This window comes from Aotus nancymaae, unplaced genomic scaffold, assembly GCF_030222135.1.
Source record: "Aotus nancymaae isolate 86718 unplaced genomic scaffold, 86718_ANA_hifiasm-v0.15.2.pri h1tg000115l, whole genome shotgun sequence".
NCBI classification, from domain to species: domain Eukaryota; kingdom Metazoa; phylum Chordata; class Mammalia; order Primates; family Aotidae; genus Aotus; species Aotus nancymaae.
Window position 1 is genome coordinate 13217261 of NW_026988530.1, and position 19159 is coordinate 13236419.

General features: G+C 52.8%; 1 protein-coding gene across 7 annotated transcripts; it reads left to right on the forward strand.

Moving 5' to 3' along the window:
• Positions 1-473: 473 nt before the first annotated feature.
• Positions 474-18100, forward strand: LOC135268092 (putative WAS protein family homolog 3). 7 transcript variants are annotated; one of them, XR_010340594.1, is made up of 11 exons: positions 474-506; positions 2672-2777; positions 5571-5722; positions 14298-14361; positions 14622-14837; positions 15015-15149; positions 15372-15573; positions 15662-15820; positions 16525-16680; positions 16914-17509; positions 17650-17680. XR_010340594.1 is itself a non-coding variant. In XM_064370996.1 (10 exons), the coding sequence occupies exons 2-10, from the start codon at positions 5619-5621 to the stop codon at positions 17678-17680; spliced, it is 1176 nt and encodes a 391-aa protein (XP_064227066.1). In that variant the 5' UTR covers positions 869-2777; positions 5571-5618; the 3' UTR covers positions 17681-17764. The 7 variants fall into 7 exon arrangements, 2 of the variants coding, with proteins under 2 accessions (XP_064227066.1, XP_064227065.1); XR_010340593.1 differs by lacking the exon at positions 474-506 and adding an exon at positions 871-1044; XR_010340595.1 differs by lacking the exons at positions 474-506; positions 2672-2777 and adding exons at positions 6021-6128; positions 6805-6921 and having other exon boundaries at positions 5632-5722.
• The last annotated feature ends 1059 nt before the right edge of the window (positions 18101-19159 follow it).

Below are 19159 nucleotides of genomic sequence, written 5' to 3' on the forward strand. Positions count from 1 at the left end.
AGGAAACAGGTCCAGGCGTTGGTCCGGAGAGCAGGGGCGGGCCCTGGGCCTGGGCTGGGGGTCCTGCCCCGGGGCGCACCCAGGGCGAGGCTGCCCGGAGGAGCCGAGGCTGTTGTACAGCCGGGCGTGAGCCTGAGGGGAAGGCAGCGAGGGGACAGAGGACAGAGCCCCGGGAAGAGGGTCTGCTCTAAGCAGAAGGCACGGGTGGGGGCTGCCTGGCGCGGGGAAGACAAGAGATCGCAGCCGTGTTTACGTCGGGAGCTCGGAGTGCGCGTGAGTCCCGCGTTTAGGGTCGCGACCCTACCGGCCAGGCCAACGCTCTGGGTCGACCGGGTACTGGAGCCGCGCATAGGGACAGCCAGCGGAGGGGGGATGGCGCCGCGGAGGGTGACGGTGGCGCTAGGACCCGGGGGCGGGGGGCGGGCGGCGGGCGGAAGCCGGAGGCGCTAGGACCCGGCGGCTCGAACGGAGCGGAAGCGGCTGCGGAGCTTCAGGGATTGTGCCCGGTGAAGAGGCGTCCGGGGCGGCGGGAAGTGGGGTCGCGGGGGCGCTGCGGGGCTAAGTGGGGGACCCGGAGGGGCCGGAGGGAGGTGGGTGGGAGGCCCGGGACCCGCTGAGCTTGTGTCCCGCGGCCGATTCCCGGCTCCCGCCTCCACTCCGCATGCAGCAGCTGGGCCCAGACCGCCTGGGAGGCGTCTTGGGCCCGTCCGGGAGCCTCCTCCCTGGAGCCCTGCCCTGCGCCCCGGCCTTGCCTGGCCCTAGCGGAGAGGCCAAGGCCCGCGGGGTGCAGGGACCCGGGCTCTGCGGGGTCCCGGTTCCGTGTCCCCCCTCCCGCGCCTTCCCTCCCAGGCTGGGTTCTGGAAAGCCTTGCGGGGCTCCGCAGCTGCTGCCCGCGCGGAGCGCCTGGGCCCTAGTAGGGGAGCCTATTTTTCTGACACTGCTTTGGGTTCCCGGGGCCTACAGCGAGGCCTGTAACTCGGGGAGAGACCCAGGACTAGGGTGTGAGAGAATGGTCTGCAGGGAGGGCTCCGAGAGAGGCGTGCTGTGAGTGCATTTTCCTGGGAGTGCGCAGTTTACGCCACATTCTCTAAAGCGGTGCTGTCCACTAGAAATACTGTGCGATACACATGTGCAACTTTTGTCACTTAAAAAGAATCAGAAAAAAATTGATGAACATGACATAGATGCAAGAAAAACACGATTATTAAATAATATTTATGCATTTGTGGAATCAATTGAAGAGTAACAAAATGGATAGACAGGAAATATCATGGACCCAGAATGAATTGCAGTTACCCTCTGTGGAACTGAGGAGCTAGGGTGTCTCATTATAAAACTCCCTTAGAGAAGACGACTTTTGATAAATTTTTCAACTTTTCCCCCCAACAAAATCCCGTCTTCTCAAGTACTTAATGTCTGTCCACTAAATAAGAGGTGATCGGTCACCTTTTCTGATGAGCCCCGCAGGCTTTTCAAAAGATGATTGCCAATTAACCCCTCTGTGCCTGGGCTTTCTCATTTGTAAAAATAGTACTTCCTACCTCTAAAGTGTGTGGTGAAGACAAACAATTGGGGTGATGTATACTAAAGTAAGGAAAATGCTTACCACACAGGAGGGGCTGGTTAGTGTTAGATTCCCTTGTTCTTCCCTCAGTATCAAAAACAGACCTGGCCGGGCGCGGTGGCTCACGCCTGTAATCCCAGCACTTTGGGAGACCGAGGCGGGTGGATCACGAGGTCAAGAGATCGAGACCATCCTGGTCAACATAGTGAAACCCCGTCTCTACTAATACAAAAAATTAGCTGGGCACGGTGGTGTGTGCCTGTAATCCCAGCTACTCAGGAGGCTGAGGCAGGAGAATTGCCTGAACCCAGGAGGCGGAGGTTGCGGTGAGCCGAGATCGCGCCATTGCACTCCAGCCTGGGTATCAAGAGCGAAACTCCGTCTCAAAAAAAAAAAAAAAAAAAAGACCTAATTTAGCTTTAGGTAAAGGCAAAGTATTGAGATAAGGTGACTTGATACTTTGAAAACCACAAAACATATCAACAAATAACAAAAAGCTTGGAATTCAGACAACAGATCCAAGTCTGGACTTGATCTCAAGCTATTGTTTTGATGTTGAAAAAAATGTGATTTGGTCTTTCTAACCCCATTTCCTTATCTAAAATTGGGGATGATGATAAATTCACTGATAAGAGTTAAATGAGATTTTTGAGGAGTCACAATGGTTCTGACATATGTAGGTATTATTAGCAGCCATATTGTAGCATAAGAAAATGCCATCTGCTGAAAGGGGGACAATAAGATTATCTTCATGATCATGTAAAAGCTCCCAGATATAGGAAGAAGGGGCCATAAAATGATGTTAGGTGATCAATTTTGATGCTTAGGTCGGAGTTCATTCTAGGATATCTCCTGCCTGAAAAGAACAGAGACTCATTTCTTTGGACTCACAGGACACTGAGTGAGAGAAAAGAAAAAGAAACAAAATGTTTAACTCACAAATGTGATTTCTAAGAGTAAAAGACAGATGAAATTAGTAATACTTTTTAATCCAGTATATCCCAAATATGGTTATTTTAGCATGTAATCAACATAAAATATTTTATAAGATATTTCATATTCTTTTTTACTAGTGTTTGAAATTTGGTGCATATTTTACACTTACAGCACATCTCAGTTCAGACGGCCCACATTTCAAGTGCCCAGTGGCTGCATGTGGCTGGTGGCTACCATACTGGACAGCACGGGTCTAAGGATTTCATTCCTGGCACAGGTATGAACACCTAAACTTAATTTTGAGCGTTTTTTTTTTTTTAAACAAACTGGCCTCTATTCAAGTGTTCACACTTTTGTTCAAGCTGTTTCTTTCACCTGGAATGCTGACTTTGCACCTTCTTTCCTGTACCTGGTAGAAAGACACACATTGTTTTTTTTTTTTTTTTTGAGATGCAGTTTCGCTCTTGTTGTCCAGGCTGGAGTGAAATGGTCTGATCTTGGCTGACTGCAACCTCTGCCTCCTGGGTTGAAGTGATTCTCCTGCCTCAGCCTCCCGAGTAGTTGGGATTACAGGCATGTGCCACCATGCCTGCCTAATTTTGTATTTTTAGTAGAGTCGGGGTTTCTCCATATTGGTCAGGCTGGTCTCAAACTCCCGAACTCGGGTGATCTGCCCAACTAAGCCTCCCAAAGAGCTGGGATTACCGGTGTAAGCCACCACACCCGGCTGAGAGGCACACATTCTGCTAAGAGCTTTATCCTGACTCCCCTAACCCCAAAAGGGATTTGTCACTCCTTAGCCTTGTACTCATGGCTGGATTAGAGTGAATTTAATTTGAGTTTAATTGTTTTTGAGACTATCTTCCTGGCTAGTGTAGTGTTATTCATCTTTGTTGTGATCATGACCTGTACCTAATAAATAATCATGTAGATGTTTGCAGACAGAAAGTAAACCACTTATCAGGTGTATTCAGTCCCTTTCTTTTTTTCTTTTTCTTTTCCTTTTCTTTTTTTTGAGATGGAGTCTTGCTTTGTTGCCAGGCTGGAGTGCAGTGACGTGATCTTGGCTCACTGCAACCTCTGCCTCCCAGGTTCAAGTGATTCTCCTGCCTCAGCCTCCCAAGTAGCTGGGACTACAGACGTGTGCCACCATGCCCAGCTAATTTTTGTATTTTTAGTAGAGATGGGGTTTCATCATGTTGGCCAGGCTGGTCTCGAGCTCCTGACATCAGGTGATCCATCCATCTAGGCCTCCCAAAGTGCTGGGATTATAGACGTGAGCCACCATGCCCAGCCTTCAGTACCATTCTTGAACGAGCTTGCTGCTTCCTTTTTGGGGAGAATTGTGTATGTAGTCTTATGTGTGTGTGAGCAAACAGCATACACACAAGGAATTCATCTTACACTCACTAACAAGGAATTCATCTTATGATGTGCACAGGAAATATCTTGCATTTTTACCCTCTTTGTGATCTTCAATATGGGAGAACTGAGGTACAGAAATAAGTTAGGATGGCCAGCAAACTTGCATCAGTATAAATACAAAGAAGAGGAGGGAGGAACCTTCTTGCAAGACTGTGATGGATCTCAGGAGGGTTAGGCTTCTCAGATGGCTGGGCATCAGCTGGCCATGCTTTGGTTATATGATTGGAGGAAAAAGAAGTGGGAGGTGAGGAGTAACTCCTGGGCCCTGATGAGTATTCAAGCCAAGTACAGATCTGGAAAGCCTGTATGCAAAGGAGGAGCTCACTGCGGGAGAAAAAGCTGAAAAGCAAGATGGTTGCCTCAGATCATGAAAAGTGCTGGCCTGAGGAGGGTAGAAGAAAGGGCTGGGGAAGCCAGCAGGGGGAGCAAAGGAGTAGGCTTCAGCTGGGTGAAGATATTCGTGTGGTGCATTATGTAAAATATACAAATTAATATTGGGAATAACCACATCTCAGCAGTGCTGGTTCTCAGTCTGGAGAATAGGAAATAGAAAGGATCAGATTCAGAGAAGGCAACTTACCCAGTGTCACAGCCTTTTAAACTCAAATGAAACCTAGGCCCTTCATGCCACACTCACCAGCCCCACCCACTTGTGTTGCAACCAAGGCCCCACTGTAGTGCTTCAGAGAGCAGGTCTAGGGCAGTGCCAGGGCTGATTAATGTCTTCCTTATCATTTTCCAGTGAGGGGCTGTGATTAGGCCTATTTATAGGGGCCTGGTCCCTTAATATTCTGCCTGGTGCATCTCTTGCCAATCAAATCAGTGCCATCTGCAGTGTGATTGCTGCTTTAGTGGCACCAGGGAGAGGAGTTAATTAAACCCAATATAAATAGACTCTGCCGGCACTTTGCAATTCCAGGAGTGTTTTTCCTTCCTGTCCTCCACCCCCACATGCACCTCCTTCCTCTAAGGCCTCCTAAGCTCTTATCTAGGTGAGCATGGCTGGACACCCCTATACCTAGAGTCACTAGCCACTGCCCAGTCTGTTTCAGGAGCAGACCTCAAATTCTCAGGGGTTAAAGTGGGAAGAACCCATGTGTGCACATTTTTTGTGCTTTTCCAGAACTGGGTGCCATTTGGCAGTTGATCAGGCAATCTCCCCAACTACCCCATTTCCATCCCTTGGTTTTCAGCCTCTTTTTTTCTCTGCAACTATGGTTTCTTTCTTGTTTATCTGAGATCAGGAGCTGAACTGAGACAGTGCATGGAATGGGTGCCTGGCAGCTATCGAGCACCTTGTAAGGGGTCAGAAATGTTGCACCTTCTCTGTACTCCTCTGTTGGCCCTACCAATTCCCCAGTCCCTGGTCCTGCCCTCCCCCTCCCTCATTCACTCAACAGGTATCAGCAGACTCCCATCTGTGTGCTCCTGGCCTCCCACCAAATGCTCTGTCCCCTTCTCCCCTATTTGTGCAGGCTGAAGCTATGTGCATAGTTGGGATGAGGACTGTGTTGTTTCTCCTTCCTTTTTGAGGAGAATTGTGTATGTACTCTTGTCACTCCTTAGCCTTGTACTCATGGCTGGATTAGAGTGAGTGGGTGCGGGCGGGCGTGGGCAGCTCTGATGCTCCAGCTCCCACCCACAGGCACCATGACTCCTGTGAAGACCCAGCACTCCCTGGCAGGTCAGACATATGCCGTGCCCCTCATCCAGCCAGACGCGGCAAGAGGAGGCCATCCAGCAGATGGCGGATGCCCTGCAGTACCTGCAGAAGGTCTCTGGAGACATCTTCAGCAGGTGGGTGCTGCCACCCACCACCTCCTGATCAGAGGACCATCCCCATCCTGGGCAGTCCCAGCAACCTACCCTCTGGGAGCAGCCCCCTAGGGGAAATCCTGGTCCTGGGGGACCCATCTGGCTTCCTTACGTGGGAGGGGCTGAGGTAAGAGCCCAGCTTGGAAGGTTTTGCTCTTGAGAGTCAGAGCTCACTCCCTTCCACCCCACTTAGCCTCCTGGTTTCCTGTGGTGGCTCTGCTGTCCTGACTCATTCTCTTCCTCTTATTTGGGGGGCATATTCTTTCACTTTTTCCTGCAGCCAGCAAATACATACCCAATAGTGTTTGTGTGCAAGGCATTGTAAGAATCTCTACAGATCCAGCCACGGATAAGGCAGCATCCCTCTCCAGCTGGAGCGCACATGCTGGTAGGAAAGAAAGACCTAATAACCAATGCATGATTAGTTCTTTAATAACAGTTGTGACAAGGCCTGTTGACAATATTTGGTAATCACTGTTATTTATATAGCATTAACCATGCACCACCATTGATTTGAGTGCATTAACTCATTTAGCCCTCGCCACACTTTATGAGCAGGCACTGCTGTCATCTCCATTTTATAGATGAGGAAACTGGGGCACAGAAAGGCTGAGAGACCTGGCCAAGTGACAGATCCAGGGTTCAAAGCCGCAGATCATGGCCCCAGGTTCTGTGGGTTATTATCGCCTTTGTGGAGTGGAGGTGGGGTGCTGTGAGGCTCGTCCTGGCTTGGTCTTGGGTCAGGGAGACCTGGCTTGATCTCGGGTCAGGGAAGGGGGATGTGAGGAAATGACATTTGTAGTAAAATCTGAGAGTTGAGTTGGGTAGGTCAGGAAGAACATTCCAGAAAGAAGGAAGCACATGAACTGTAACCCAGAGGTAGAAGACCTAAAAGAAAGCCAGCATGGCTGGAGCACGGAGTGGCCATTGAGGGAGCCAAGTTGGAGGGCTGAGGCTTCTTGTCAGCAGTGCTGACCTTGCATAGTCCTTGGGCTCTGGTGACTTTTCACTCAGTGTTTATCTAATATGAGTGAGTGAGTGATGTTTGCTGTTTCCTGGCAAAGGTCCCAGCGGTTGTTGGATGCACAGGTCCTGTCTTTGGCCACGAACAACCTGCAATGAGGCTTAGTCTCCTTCCTGGGATCCCACACAGTACCTCACATGGTGGACCCCAGTGGGAAGTATGTGACTGCCTGACTCAGGTCCCTCTCATGGTCCAAGTCACCCCTGCCCCGCCCTTCCCTGGTTGTTGCGAGACCTGGAGCCCCTGATCCTTCACTTTGCAGCCTCCACTTCTGTCACCAACTGGAAGCCTACCTCTTCCTGAATGACCTCACCCCACTGACTCACCGGCTTGCCCCAAGCTTGTCAAGAATGTCCTTGTAACCAAGGGGTCATGCACTGAAGTGGCTGAGGGAGTCACCTTGGAGCTGATGCCTTGGCTCAGATCCAGCTTTCCTGTTTGCTTCCTCTGTAACCTTGGGCAACTCAACCCCTCTAAGCCTTAATGTTCTCATCTGTGAAGTTGTGGTAATGACGGTAGCTTCCTGGTAGATTTATTTTAAAGACTAAATAAATGAAAACATGCAAAGGAATGGAACAGTGCCTGGCACCTAGGAAGACTTCAGGAAATGCTAGCTCTTCCCTGTTGATAATCTTGACCTGTCCACTGGACTCGGTTGCCATTTACAAACCTGTCATCAGTAGTTACAGAAATTGTTGGATGCACCTTTTGTGCTTATCGTTGTGATAAATGTGCCCAAGGGACACATAGGCAAGAGGATGCAGGCCTTTAAGAGCCATCAGCTCCAGATTATGGCCACCCCATGTTCAGTGCTTAGAATGGAGGCCAAAAACATTCCCTCAGAAACTGTGTTTCCTCACCAAGATGGGGATTGCATGGTTGCCCTTCTCTGAGGGCAGCCTTGGATTTTTGGTGTCTTCCTGTCCTGGTACTTGGCACCTTGTAGACAGTTGCATGTCTCCTGCCCAGGGATGGGATGAGGAGAGGGCAGGAAGGCATCTTCTGGGGAGTGGAGTGCTGCATTTATTGAGTGTGGGATCCTTAAGTTGCTGGCACAGCCCAGGGAGGGGAAGATGCTTCTCAGGAGCACTGGACCTGAGTCCTGGCTCCCTCATGCCAAGTTCCAGGTCACTGCGTCAATCTCTCCACCATGTGCTCTACATTCATGCTGAATCTTTAAGAGACACGAATTACGTGGCTGACATTGTGTCCTCAAAGAGCTTAGGGTCTGGAATGGGAACATGTAGTGCGAGATTAATTGTTAATTGTGCAGCATGGACCATGTGGGCTTCTCAGGGTCTAGAAGGGAAAGAAACTGGTAAGAATTGGTGGCACACCTGTCAGAACTCCCCAAACCAAGCTAAGCAAAAAGTAACCAATCACTAGAGTGGCCTTTGGAGTTAGGGCTAAAATGACATCAGGGCCTGGCTTTGCTTTTCTTCCTTGTCAGTTTGCTTCTTTGGGTCTGGCTGCATTCTTAGGCAGGCCATGCTCTCGTGGTGGCAAGGCGACATGGCAGGGTCAGTTTCAGCAGAATCCATTGCTGGGGCCAGGGGACTATGACATGCCACTTGGCTTAGACCAAGGAGCTCTTCAGACCACCCACCTGAAGCTCAGGGTGTAAGCCTGCAGGAGAGATGGATTCCCCAAAGGAAACGGGGCCATTGCTTGAGTAAAGGGGAAATAGGTGCTGGAGAGGAAAGCCACGTGCCTACTCCACATAGGGCAGGCTCCTGGAGGAGGAGGGTAGGGTAGGGAGGTGGGTGTGCAGTTTGCCCTGATGGGATGTAGAAATGGGGGCCACAGGCTTGGCGAGAAGCCTCAGTGTGGCTTGGAACGTGGTGTTTGATGGTCTGCTGGGAAAGCCGGCCTGCACAGGGGCTGGAGGGTGGTAGTGGTTCTGCATGGGGAGCATAGTCAGTGCTGCCTCTCCATTGCATTCAGCTCACAGGGCATGAGAGGCTGATTTCCCATGAGCCTGTGGGCCAGGCCTCTGGATGTGCCAAGGAGCATTGCCTTGGTTCCTCCGTGTCACCACGGGGCCATGGGAGGCTCCCTGCCAGTGTGTGGGGTAAAGTAATGAGTGAAAAGTTGGGATGAATGAGTTAGGGTCCACGGAATACTCAAGAGAGGACTTATGTTGATTCAGGAGTGTTAGGGAGCAGTGATTGGGTTTCAGGCAGGGCAGGGGTGGGACAGAAGAGTTGGGAAAGGTTCATCAGACACCCATCATGGAAGGGACATGAAGAGAGAATGGATGCCAGGGACACCCAGAAGCTGTTGCTGTAGTCAGGATGTGGCAGGGATGAGGCTGCAGACGGGACCTGCAAACAGGGAGGGCTGGGTGAGACATTCAGAGGAAATGGATTACAGGAAATGGTGACAGATAGGGAACGATGATGAAGGAAAGGGAGGAGTCAGTGATGAGTGGGAGTGGAGTGGGGAGCACTGACACCTCCCTCCTCCACCTGCCCTTTTTCTGTGGCACTGGACAAGCATGTGGACTTTTCATTTCTCATGGGCTTTTTTGGTGGGGATGTGACCAGTTTTGGATCTCTCCCCTTAGACATGCTCCTCTTGCTTATAAACCTCCTGCACAGAAGAAACAGGTGGGCAGAAGAGAGACCCTCTCTCTCCCTCCCACCCCATCTCAGGCCCCAGCACAGCCCAGTCCCTGGCCTCACTGGTGCCTGTGCCCAGTGGCGCAGGCAGGTGAATGCCTGGCAAATTAGCATTCCAGACTGTGCTCTGTCCTCCTGCTCTACCACAGCTGGGAGTGTGCAGAGACTGGAGGGAATGACAAGCACCTCCCAAGCTCTCTTTAGCTGTTCCCCTTCCTGCCCCCTCTTTCTGCCTCTCCATCTGTCCCCTCTTCACCTGGGAGAAGCCAGGCCCCAAAAATATCGGGCCAGATACGTCACCTGCTTCCCATGACGTAGATGACAAGGCAGGAGGGAGTTAGTTAGGATGGCATGGGGAAGAGGAAGGAACAGACTCTGTGTGTGGAAGTTTGGATGCTGTCATTTGCCATTGCCAATCAGCCCCTGCCCAACCTCTTCACCCAAGAGGCCGTGCCACTGCCCAGCACCTTCCCCCTGGGAAGGGTGATTTTCTCTGCAAAACTCTTGGTCCTTTCTTCCATCGCTTTCTTTTTCCTTTTCCCCACCTCTTCCTTTCTTTTCCCTTTCCTCTTTTCCCCTTTCCCCTTGTCCTCACTTCCTCCATCCTTCTCCCCTGTTCTCTCTACTGATTGGCACCTGGTGGCCCCCAAGGTTACACATTGCGCTAGATCACTGCATAATTAGCAAGTCATTCTTAATTTTCCCAGAGTGGAGAAGATGAAGGTAAAGGCAAGAGCCCAGATTCAGGGTCTACTTCCCTGGAGTCATGACAGGCAGGGGAGGAGAAGCAGTGAATCAGGAGTGAGTGCTCCCTGCCTCCTCCCCACAGCCTCTAGGGACTGGTGTGCTGATGGTGATGGGCCATCATTAGCTCCTTGTCACCTGCATGGGAATCACATGATGTAGAAGGAACCATTCCTATTTTTCAGTGGAAGAAGCTGAGGCAAAGACCAGTGAGTGGCCTCCCCGGGGTCGTGCTGCTGCTAAACAGACGTGAAACCCAGGCCCGTGGGATGCCGTGGTTATTGATGCTCATCTCTTACTTATCCGGGAGGCCTGAGTCTCTTTGGGAGTGGATGTGTGTTGTCTGATTCGTCTTTGGCTCCCACAGCCCCAGCACTGTGCTTTACAAATGGAATGCACTCAAGATACTGAACAGTAAGGGGTGGAGTCGGGAGACAGGAATCGAGGGATGCTTGGAGATGGTCCTCTCCAGGGGAGATAGAGGAAAATGGACCTTTAGTGAGACCACGTGCAGAGTAGGCTGGGTGAGCCAGTTCTGTCCCTGATGCCCACAGAGCAGCTTCCTCTCTCGTGCTGGGTGAGTGTGCCAGAGGGGATGGTTTCAGCACTGAGCTTATAAACTGACCTACCTTGAAGTAGGCCACCAAGCCAAGGGTGTCTACACCAGGAATGGCAAACAAATGGCTCTCATGGCACCATTCCGCCACCCTCACAGTGGGCATTGTTCGTCAATGCCCTGGCCCTAGTGAGGCCTACAGGCCTTCCCAACACAGCCTCCCAGACCATCCTGCCAGTCCACAGAGGTAGCAGACATAACTGCAAGCTTTCTGACCCTGAATCTGTGCTTGTCCTAGGCACCATGGCCTGTAACCATGAGATAATAGACAGTCCGGAAGCTTCGTCAGCAAGCATGCCGTTCCTTAGTCTCATAGGCTCCTGGTTAAGGAAAGAACCCCAGGATCATGTCTTCTGCCTCCACCTCAGGGAGGTTTCACCCTTGTAGCACACTGGATGGTGCTTGTGAGCTGCAGCCTAATTGCTCTGCAAAGTGATGCAGTTGTTTATTAGAAAGTTGTTGTCATTTTTTTTTTTTCAAACAGCACAGAGCTCTGTTTCCTTGCAACTCTGCCACTATTCCTGATAGAAGTTTACTCACTTCACCCGGCAGCCTTTTTAATATTTTTGATATTTGAAGGGAATGATCATATTCTCAAAGTCATCTGATCTTTAGTCAGAACATCCTTCAGTTATCTTCATATGTCGGCAGTTTCTCACTCATCACCATCCTCATCACCCTCCTTGAGATGTTCGTTCATTTGTCACTTTCTGTTCAGCCAGCGGCTGTTACACATCAGGCCCCATCCCAGGTGCTAGAGACGTAGCAGTGAACGAGACAGAGGGCAGTCTCTATGTGAGGTCAGAGTCCTCTGACTGGATCCAGGTTAAAGGGATGTGACCGTGGCTGAGACTGGTGCCTGGCATAGACTCGTTCATGAGTCCAGGGCTCTGTTTTCTGTGGTGGCTCCAAGAGAGTGCATGGTCCCTGCTGAGTGGAAGAAGGATGAAGGGCAGAAGAGGGACAGGGAACTGTGTGCCCTAAGAGCTCATTGCCTTTTTATGCTGATTAACATGCTTTTAGCTTCTACTGAGCTTATAGTTAACAGAAGCTTCCAGTTCTTTCTTCACCTGAACTGTGTCTAAACCAAGTTCCCTCCACCTTCTGTATTTGTGCACTTGATTTTTAAACCCTAAATGTTGGGCTTCACATTTTTTCCCTATAAATGTCATCCTGGTGATTGCAGTCCACCCTCTGGCCTTTAAAAATTACCTGAACCTTGATTCCAACATGCAGACCATTTTACCCCTGTCCTAGCCCCAGTTTTCTCACCAGGTGTTGAATGAACTGGAAGGGCCCTGCCAGATTTCTCCATGCAAGACTGGAATCAGACCATTGTTCCACAGTGCCCTTTGGGGCTCTGGTTCATTTGGCTCTGATTTTTCCCATATGTTCTCTCCTCCAACCCCCATAGCTCCATCTTGTCCACAAGATTTTGTTAGAAGCCATCAAAATCCGTACTGACTCAAGACGCACTGTGGTGCAAGTTTTCCCCGGGCACAGCAGGCTAATAACCCTGTTACAAAGAGAAATGCTGTGCATTTTGAGCAATGCTGGCCCCTGGGACTCACCTCTGCCTTTTCTAAGTGCTTACAGACTGTTTAATAATCCATTCCAGAAACTTGCCAGGGCTCATTGTTGAGCTTGGTGTTTGCAACTTTGAGTGATCAGCCCTTCTCTTCTGTATGGCAACACCAAGACAGAGGAGCCTTTGTCTGTCCCCAGTCCCAGTTTCCTCCCACTGCCCCTGTGACCTTGAGTACAGAGCTTATGCAATTACTGAAGATTGTGTCAGTACCCAGGGACAGAATAATGCTGCCTTGTGAACTGGGGTGAATTAAAACAGCTTGTGCTGGAGGACCCCTCACAGCAGATGAAGGCCTCTCCCCAGCCAGAAAAGATGGAGCTGGCTGGTGGCCCTGCTTCCTCACTGGGAGGAGACGATGCTCTTCTTTTTTCTTTCTGAATGGTGGCCACCTTCATACTGGTCTGTCATGGAACACTTACGCTGATTGGGTGCCTGTTGGTACTCCCAGCCCTGCCATGCCTGAACCCCCTGGAGTAATCAGGGCAGACTCATTAGGGGATGGGGACCCCTGGATTGTGAAATTGGCTCTCTGGTGCCAAAGTGGGAGTGGCTTTGGCTTGTTGGGTCTGATTCCAGGTCATTCATTCCAACCTTTAGAGAAATCCCAGCATTCCCTAGCCCAGAGTCTGCAACCCTTTCACCATCCCACGTCCTCCTCCTACCTTTCCTCATGAACCCCAGTTGTGCCTCTGCCTTCTCATCCCTGTGCCTCACACAGGTTCACTCATACCAGGTGAATGCCAAGGCTTCTCTGAATGTGGAGTGTGGCCCTTGTGGGCAAGGGCTGGGTTCTTGGGGGTAGGGGAGCTACAGAGGTGACTGGGAGGAGGATGGTGTGTCACATGCGCATCAGAGTTAACTTTGCAGTGAGAGCAGCCTTACTGTGGCCTAACAACATGGAAAAGCATGAGTGGGGTTATGTGCCTTAAAGCATCAGGCACCTGGGCCTTGCACACCAGGAGCCAGCCACAGGGTTGTCTGGGGAACCGGCATTCCCTGAGATGCAAGTGCACAAGAATGCACTTGTCATATCTGGGGAACAGCAGGGCAGCTTGTACCACTGGGCCCAGCCTGCACCAAGGGAGATGGAAACGGGTGAGGAGCTAGACCATTACAGAGCCTGTGGGCCATGGTCAGGACCCAGGGCTTGCTCAGTGAGTTGTTCACTATGTGCAGGGGCAGTTCTTCCTCTGAATTTAGGCGACAACACTCAGTTCCAGCCTTGCCATTCTCAGCCTCCAGTCTCGATTCCCCTCTGCAGAGGCTCCTTTGTCTACTGCACGTGATCATGAGGGGTTGTGAACTGCCTTGCCCCATCAACAGCCATGTGTGCATGTGTAAATACCATCCTCTGCTTGCCCTGGAGTCTGTCCTTCACATAGCATGTGCAGGTGCCAGCATAGGGCCAGGTGGCTGCCTGTCCCTACTGAGAGTGCAGGGAACTCAGTACTGTAAACTCCTCGATCCTGCAGGTTAGATTATCCTTGTAGAGGCCACCTGGATGGCACCAAATTTGGCCCTGGCGAGCAGGTGACCCTGACTTGAGAGACTTTGCCTGAGGGCTGGCCTAGCAGGTCTACTGTTAGGAGCAGGAGGTGTGCGTGGGATAGGGAGCAGCCCCAGCTTCTGTGATCTTCTCCATGGCAGGATCTCCCAGCGGGTAGAGCAGAGCCAGAGCCAGGTGCAGGCCACTGGGGAGAAGGTCTTCTTGGCCCAGGCCAAGATTGAGAAGACCAAGGGCTGCAAGAAGGCCATCAGGGTAGCCCCCATACCCCTGTGTCCTGAGGCTACTGGGCTGTCCCTCCGTTTCTCTGTGCCTCTGAGGCTGCCCAGTCTCTGCTCTGCTGCCCACCCATACCTTGGGCTTTCCTCCCACCCAGGCTCCCAACCCCACCCTCTCCTGCCAAGCAAGCCTAGCCCTCTGAGCCTCTTGGGGCCCCTCAGACTTGTCCTTGTGTCCACAGGTGTTGTCCAGTGCCAAGTACCCTGCTCCAGAGTGCCTGCAGGAATATGGCTCCATCTTCACAGGTGTCCAGGACCCTGGCCTGCAGAGATGACCCCACCACAGGATCCAGAGCAAACACTGCACCCTGGATGAGTGGGCCCTGCAGGTCTGCTGGCCATGCACATCTCATGGCCTGTCACACACCTAGAGGCCTGGATGCTGGGGATGAGCCGGGGCTACCATAGCGTTCTGTCCTGCAGAGGAGGCTGACTGGGAAGGGGGGGCAGCTGATTTGGCCCAGCACTAAATATTCACTATCCCTTGGCCCCCCTGGCCCTCCCAGGAGAAGCCGAAGTACTTTCCTGTGTGTGTGAGTGCCAAGCCAGAGCCCGAGGATGATGCAGAGGAGGGGCTTGGGGTCTTCCCAGCAACATCAGCTCTGTCAGCTCCTTGCTGCTCTTCAACACCACCTGGAACTTGTATGGCCAGAAGGCAGGGCCGAGGAGTGTGGGCGGGAGGCCCGGCCTGGCTTAGTGGGGACCCAGGACATCAGACACAGGTATAGCACCGAGGCTGGGAGCCAGGGTGTAATTAGGGTTGCTTGGCTTGGGAGGCCTGGGACCCCATCGTGCACACTGTGCCCATGATGGTGTGGGAGAGTTAGGAATATGGGCTCAAGAATATGGGCTCAGGACAGCAGCTGTCAGCTTGCTTGACCCCCACATCGCCTCTGTAGGTACAAGAAGTATGTCTTCCTGGACACCCTGGCTGGTGCTGTAACAAAGACCCACGTGATGCTGGGGTGGAGATGGAGGAGAAGCTGTTTGATGCCCCCTTGTCCATCAGCAAGAGAGAGCAGCTGGAGCAGCAGGTGGGAGGAACAGGGCTGGGATGGAGACAGATGCAGTGGCTGGGGTGGGAGGAACAGGGTTGGGGTGGGGACAGGTGCAGTGGCTGGGGGCCCTGCAGGCCTCCTCTCCAAGCAAGGCTGTTGAGTTCTTTATTCCACCCATGGGAGGGGTGCACACAAGGCCTTGCAGTATGCCCCTGCAGGTCCCTGTCACCTCTCACATGTCCCTACCTAATCCTACAGGTTCCAGAGAACTACTTCTCGGTGCCAGACTTGGGCCAAGTACCTGAGATTGATGTGCTATCCTACCTGTCCAACCTGCCTGGCATTGCCAACGACCTCATGTACAGTGCCAACCTGGGCCCCAGCATTGCCCCCTCTGCCCCTGGCACCATTCCAGAACTGCCCACCTTCCACATTGAGGTAGCCGAGCCTCTCAAGCTGGGTGAGCTGGGTGCTGGGATGGGAGCTGGGCCAGGGACCTCCCTGCTCAGACACCTTCTTCCCTAGACACCCCACACTTTCTCTTTCAGACCTAGAAGATGGGGTGCTCACAGCACCACCACCGCCCCCACCACCTCCCCCAGCTCCTGAGGTGCTGGCCAGTGCACCCCCACTCCCACCCTCAGCTGTGGCCCCCGTAGGCCCAGGCACCAGGCAGGACGACGGCAGTGGCGGTGTGTCTCCTTCAGGTGAGAGCAGCTCTTTGGGGACACCTCTGTCTCATTTCTGGTGTGCTCGGTGCACTCAGGTGGATTGTCTGTGGGTTTGTTAAGTAGTCAGAAATCCTTGATTTTTTTAATAGTTCCCATTTCAAATGTCTTGTTCTATGTGGTTCATAAAATAGTGGTTTTCAAACTGTAGAGCTCTGGAATTCTCACCTCTTGGACAGAGGGGGCCTGAACAAGTGAGGCTGTGGGTTCCCCATTCTGAGTTAAACCAATGGAAAGAAGAGGCCTAATAACATAAACTATGGAAAGAAGGTCTAATAACAAACTACAGCAACAAATGATTCAGTCTCCCTGAAATTACAGCATTTCAGCTTTACTTTCTATCTCTAGGATCCAGAAGTGGCACAAAACCCCTCTGCTGGCTCGTGTGTGCAGCTGAGACTATCAATGCATGGCTAGCTCGGGGGCCCAGCTGTGCAGGGTGGGGGCTGGAGAGGGGCAGGGGGTGTCTGCACACACATCGCCTGCACTCAGGTGTTGCAGAAGTCAGTGCCCAGGTCCTGTGTGCCCAAGCCCTGCACAGTCTCCAAAGGCTCAGCATCCCCAACACGGGCCTCCTCATTTGAGGGGAGGTGCCCTCCCTCCTAGTGGGCTCTTGGACATGATAAGCTTCCCCAGCCCTGCCTGAGCAGCCTTTCCTCCTTGTCCTGTTCACCACCTCCCAGCTCCAGTCCAGGGAGCTCCCAGGGAAGTGGTCGACCCTTCTGGTGGCCAGGCCACTCTGCTAGAATCCATCCGCCAAGCTGGGGTCATCGGCAAGGCCAAGCTGCACAGCATGAAGGAGCAAAAACTGGAGAAGCAGCAGAAGGAGCAGGAGCAAGGTGAGCGGGCCCCGGAGCCTGCGGTTGGAGGGCCTCAGACAAACGCGCTGCCTCTTGTCTGGCACTGAGTCCACAGGGTGCTTTCTGCCCACACCCTGCTCCTGCCAGCCTGCCCCTGCTTCCCCTAGGGCATGTGCTGGAAGCCCTGGGCCACCACCAAGGTACTCAGCCCTCCTGCCTGGGCCATGGCTCCTTCCTGGTTTGGGAGCCTTAGTGGAGCTTTCCTCTCTAAGCTCACCCAGCTCCAACTGTGACAAGGAGAATCTTCCTCAACTGCCAAGACTGGTCCAAGGCAATGATCAGCCACCACAGCCTCCTGAGATACTTTTACAGACTGGACCTGAGGCCTCCTGAGGCTACCCATAGCGCCTGCTGTGAACGCAGACACCAGTGTGATGTGATGCCTGCGCATACTGCAGCAGTGCCCTGGGCACTACGGTTTTGAGCTTGCACCCAGCGCTGCTTGTGCCTTGCTCAGTGACCCCAGGCAAGCTGCCTCACCTCTCTGGGCCAGTTTCCCCATCTGTGCAGTGGTGCTCTCTACCCTGGCCCTGTCCCCGAGGGTGGCTGGGAGAGTGTTCCTCAAAAGTAAGGGCTTTCTCATCAGTGCCCAGTGTCGGGTCAGGGGTAGACGGAAGCTCTGAGCTAACTGGGAAACATAGTGGCCTTGGAGGGCTGGGGAGTGTTGTGGGGATGGGGATAGGGAGCTGAGGTTTCATGTGACTGAACCCTTCACTCCACTCTGGCTTTCCCATTGCAGTGAGAGCCATGAGCCAAGGTGGGGACCTGATGTCAGATCTCTTCAACAAGCTGGTCATGAGGCGCAAGGGTAGGAAGCAGGGCCGCTGCCCGCCCTGGGCTGGCACATTGTAATTCTCTCCTGCCTTTTTCTTCCTGTGTTTAAGTCTTTGGGGGCTGGGGGAACCAGTGTTTCCCACCCACCACCCTCACTCAGCCTTTTCCTTCCAGGCATCTCTGGGAAAGGACTTGGAGCTGGTGAGGGACCCGGAGGGGCCTTTGCCCACATGTCAGACTCCATCCCTCCTCTGCCACTACCACAGCAGCCACTGGCAGAGGAGGATGAGGATGACTGGGAATCCTAGACTTGGGCCACTGCTCCAACCTGGACACAGCCAGGACAAGCTCCTCAGACCCGCTGCCCTAGGAGGGGGTGGTGATGGAACTGTCCCGGGACTGTGCGGGGACCACCTTCAGAGAGCAAGAGGCTGGCCTGAGGCCACAGGACTGGGGCAGGGGCTTCTGTATACCTGTGCTCCACCGGGGGACGACTCTACCCAGCCTGCAACAGTGTGTTCTCTTCCCTAAAGAGGCTTCCAGAGAAAACAGCAGCACAAATCAAAAAAGAACTGAGCAGAAACCAACAGTGCACTTTTAATACAGGCCCTCTAGCTGTGCAGGATGTAAACGTCTCGGGGTCAGTGACTTTCCTCCTGCCCATGTTGGTCCCTAGGCAGTGGGGGCAGAAGATCTCAGCTGACCATGACCCCTTTCCCTGGGGTCAGAGGAGGAGAGAGGTCAGCAGGGGCAGCTGTTGCGGGGGGAAGGGTAGTCTCCCACAGAAAAAAGCTTTCAGTGACAGACATGGGGTCTCTAAAAATAGTCATGCTGAGAGCCGAATGGCCCTTGCCTTGGCATCATGTTGGTATCGCGGTAGAAGGTGTCTTGGAGTCTGCTCAAGTGGTTGAGATGGAGGGAAGTGCCATTGACTTACAGGAACTGGCACCAAGCCAGGGAGATAGAAATCTGGGGAGGGCTGTGGGGTGGGTTAGGGTGCAGGGCTGCAGAAGGAGTGACTCAGGAAGAAGGTGGGGGAGGTGACAAGCCCCCAGGTGGGAGCCCTGTGGCCTTGGGGATCTTTTTAAATTGGGACTAGATGGTGAGGAGTACAGGGCAGATAACTTCAGCTATTATAAAAAGGGCAGAAGCAGATGGGCCTGCTCCATCTCGCCTCTAAGAAGATGGTCAGGACAGAAATGCCACAGTAGAGGCTGCAGCCCCACAACCTCCTGCAGAGGCCCAGTGAGAAGCCTGGCCCTCGGCCATGTGGGATGGAAGACATTCGATTCCACAGATGGGAGCTGCCCTGGGAAGACCTCAAGGGTGGCTGAGACCCACTATTTCTTCAGGATTCACCTGTTTCCACCTGTGGGCACTAATGCTTGTGCCTGGGTCCTGGCAGCTCTCTGGCACACCCCTGGGTTTCACCTTTGTAGTAGGATCCCTGCAGACCAGGCCCACAACAAACACAGACTTGGCAGGGCAAAGGAAAGTCGCAGTCCCAGGCAGTGATCCAGCTGCCTGTCAGGAAGAGGCCGACTTCTCCCGGTGGAACTGGGCAGGGAGAAGGCAGTGAGAATGTGATCCTGGGGTGGTGGAGGCTGTCGGGAAAGGAAAAGGGAGGATTGAACTTCCACACGGCAGCAATGGCAGAACCAAAGGTGACTGTGACCTCCATGAA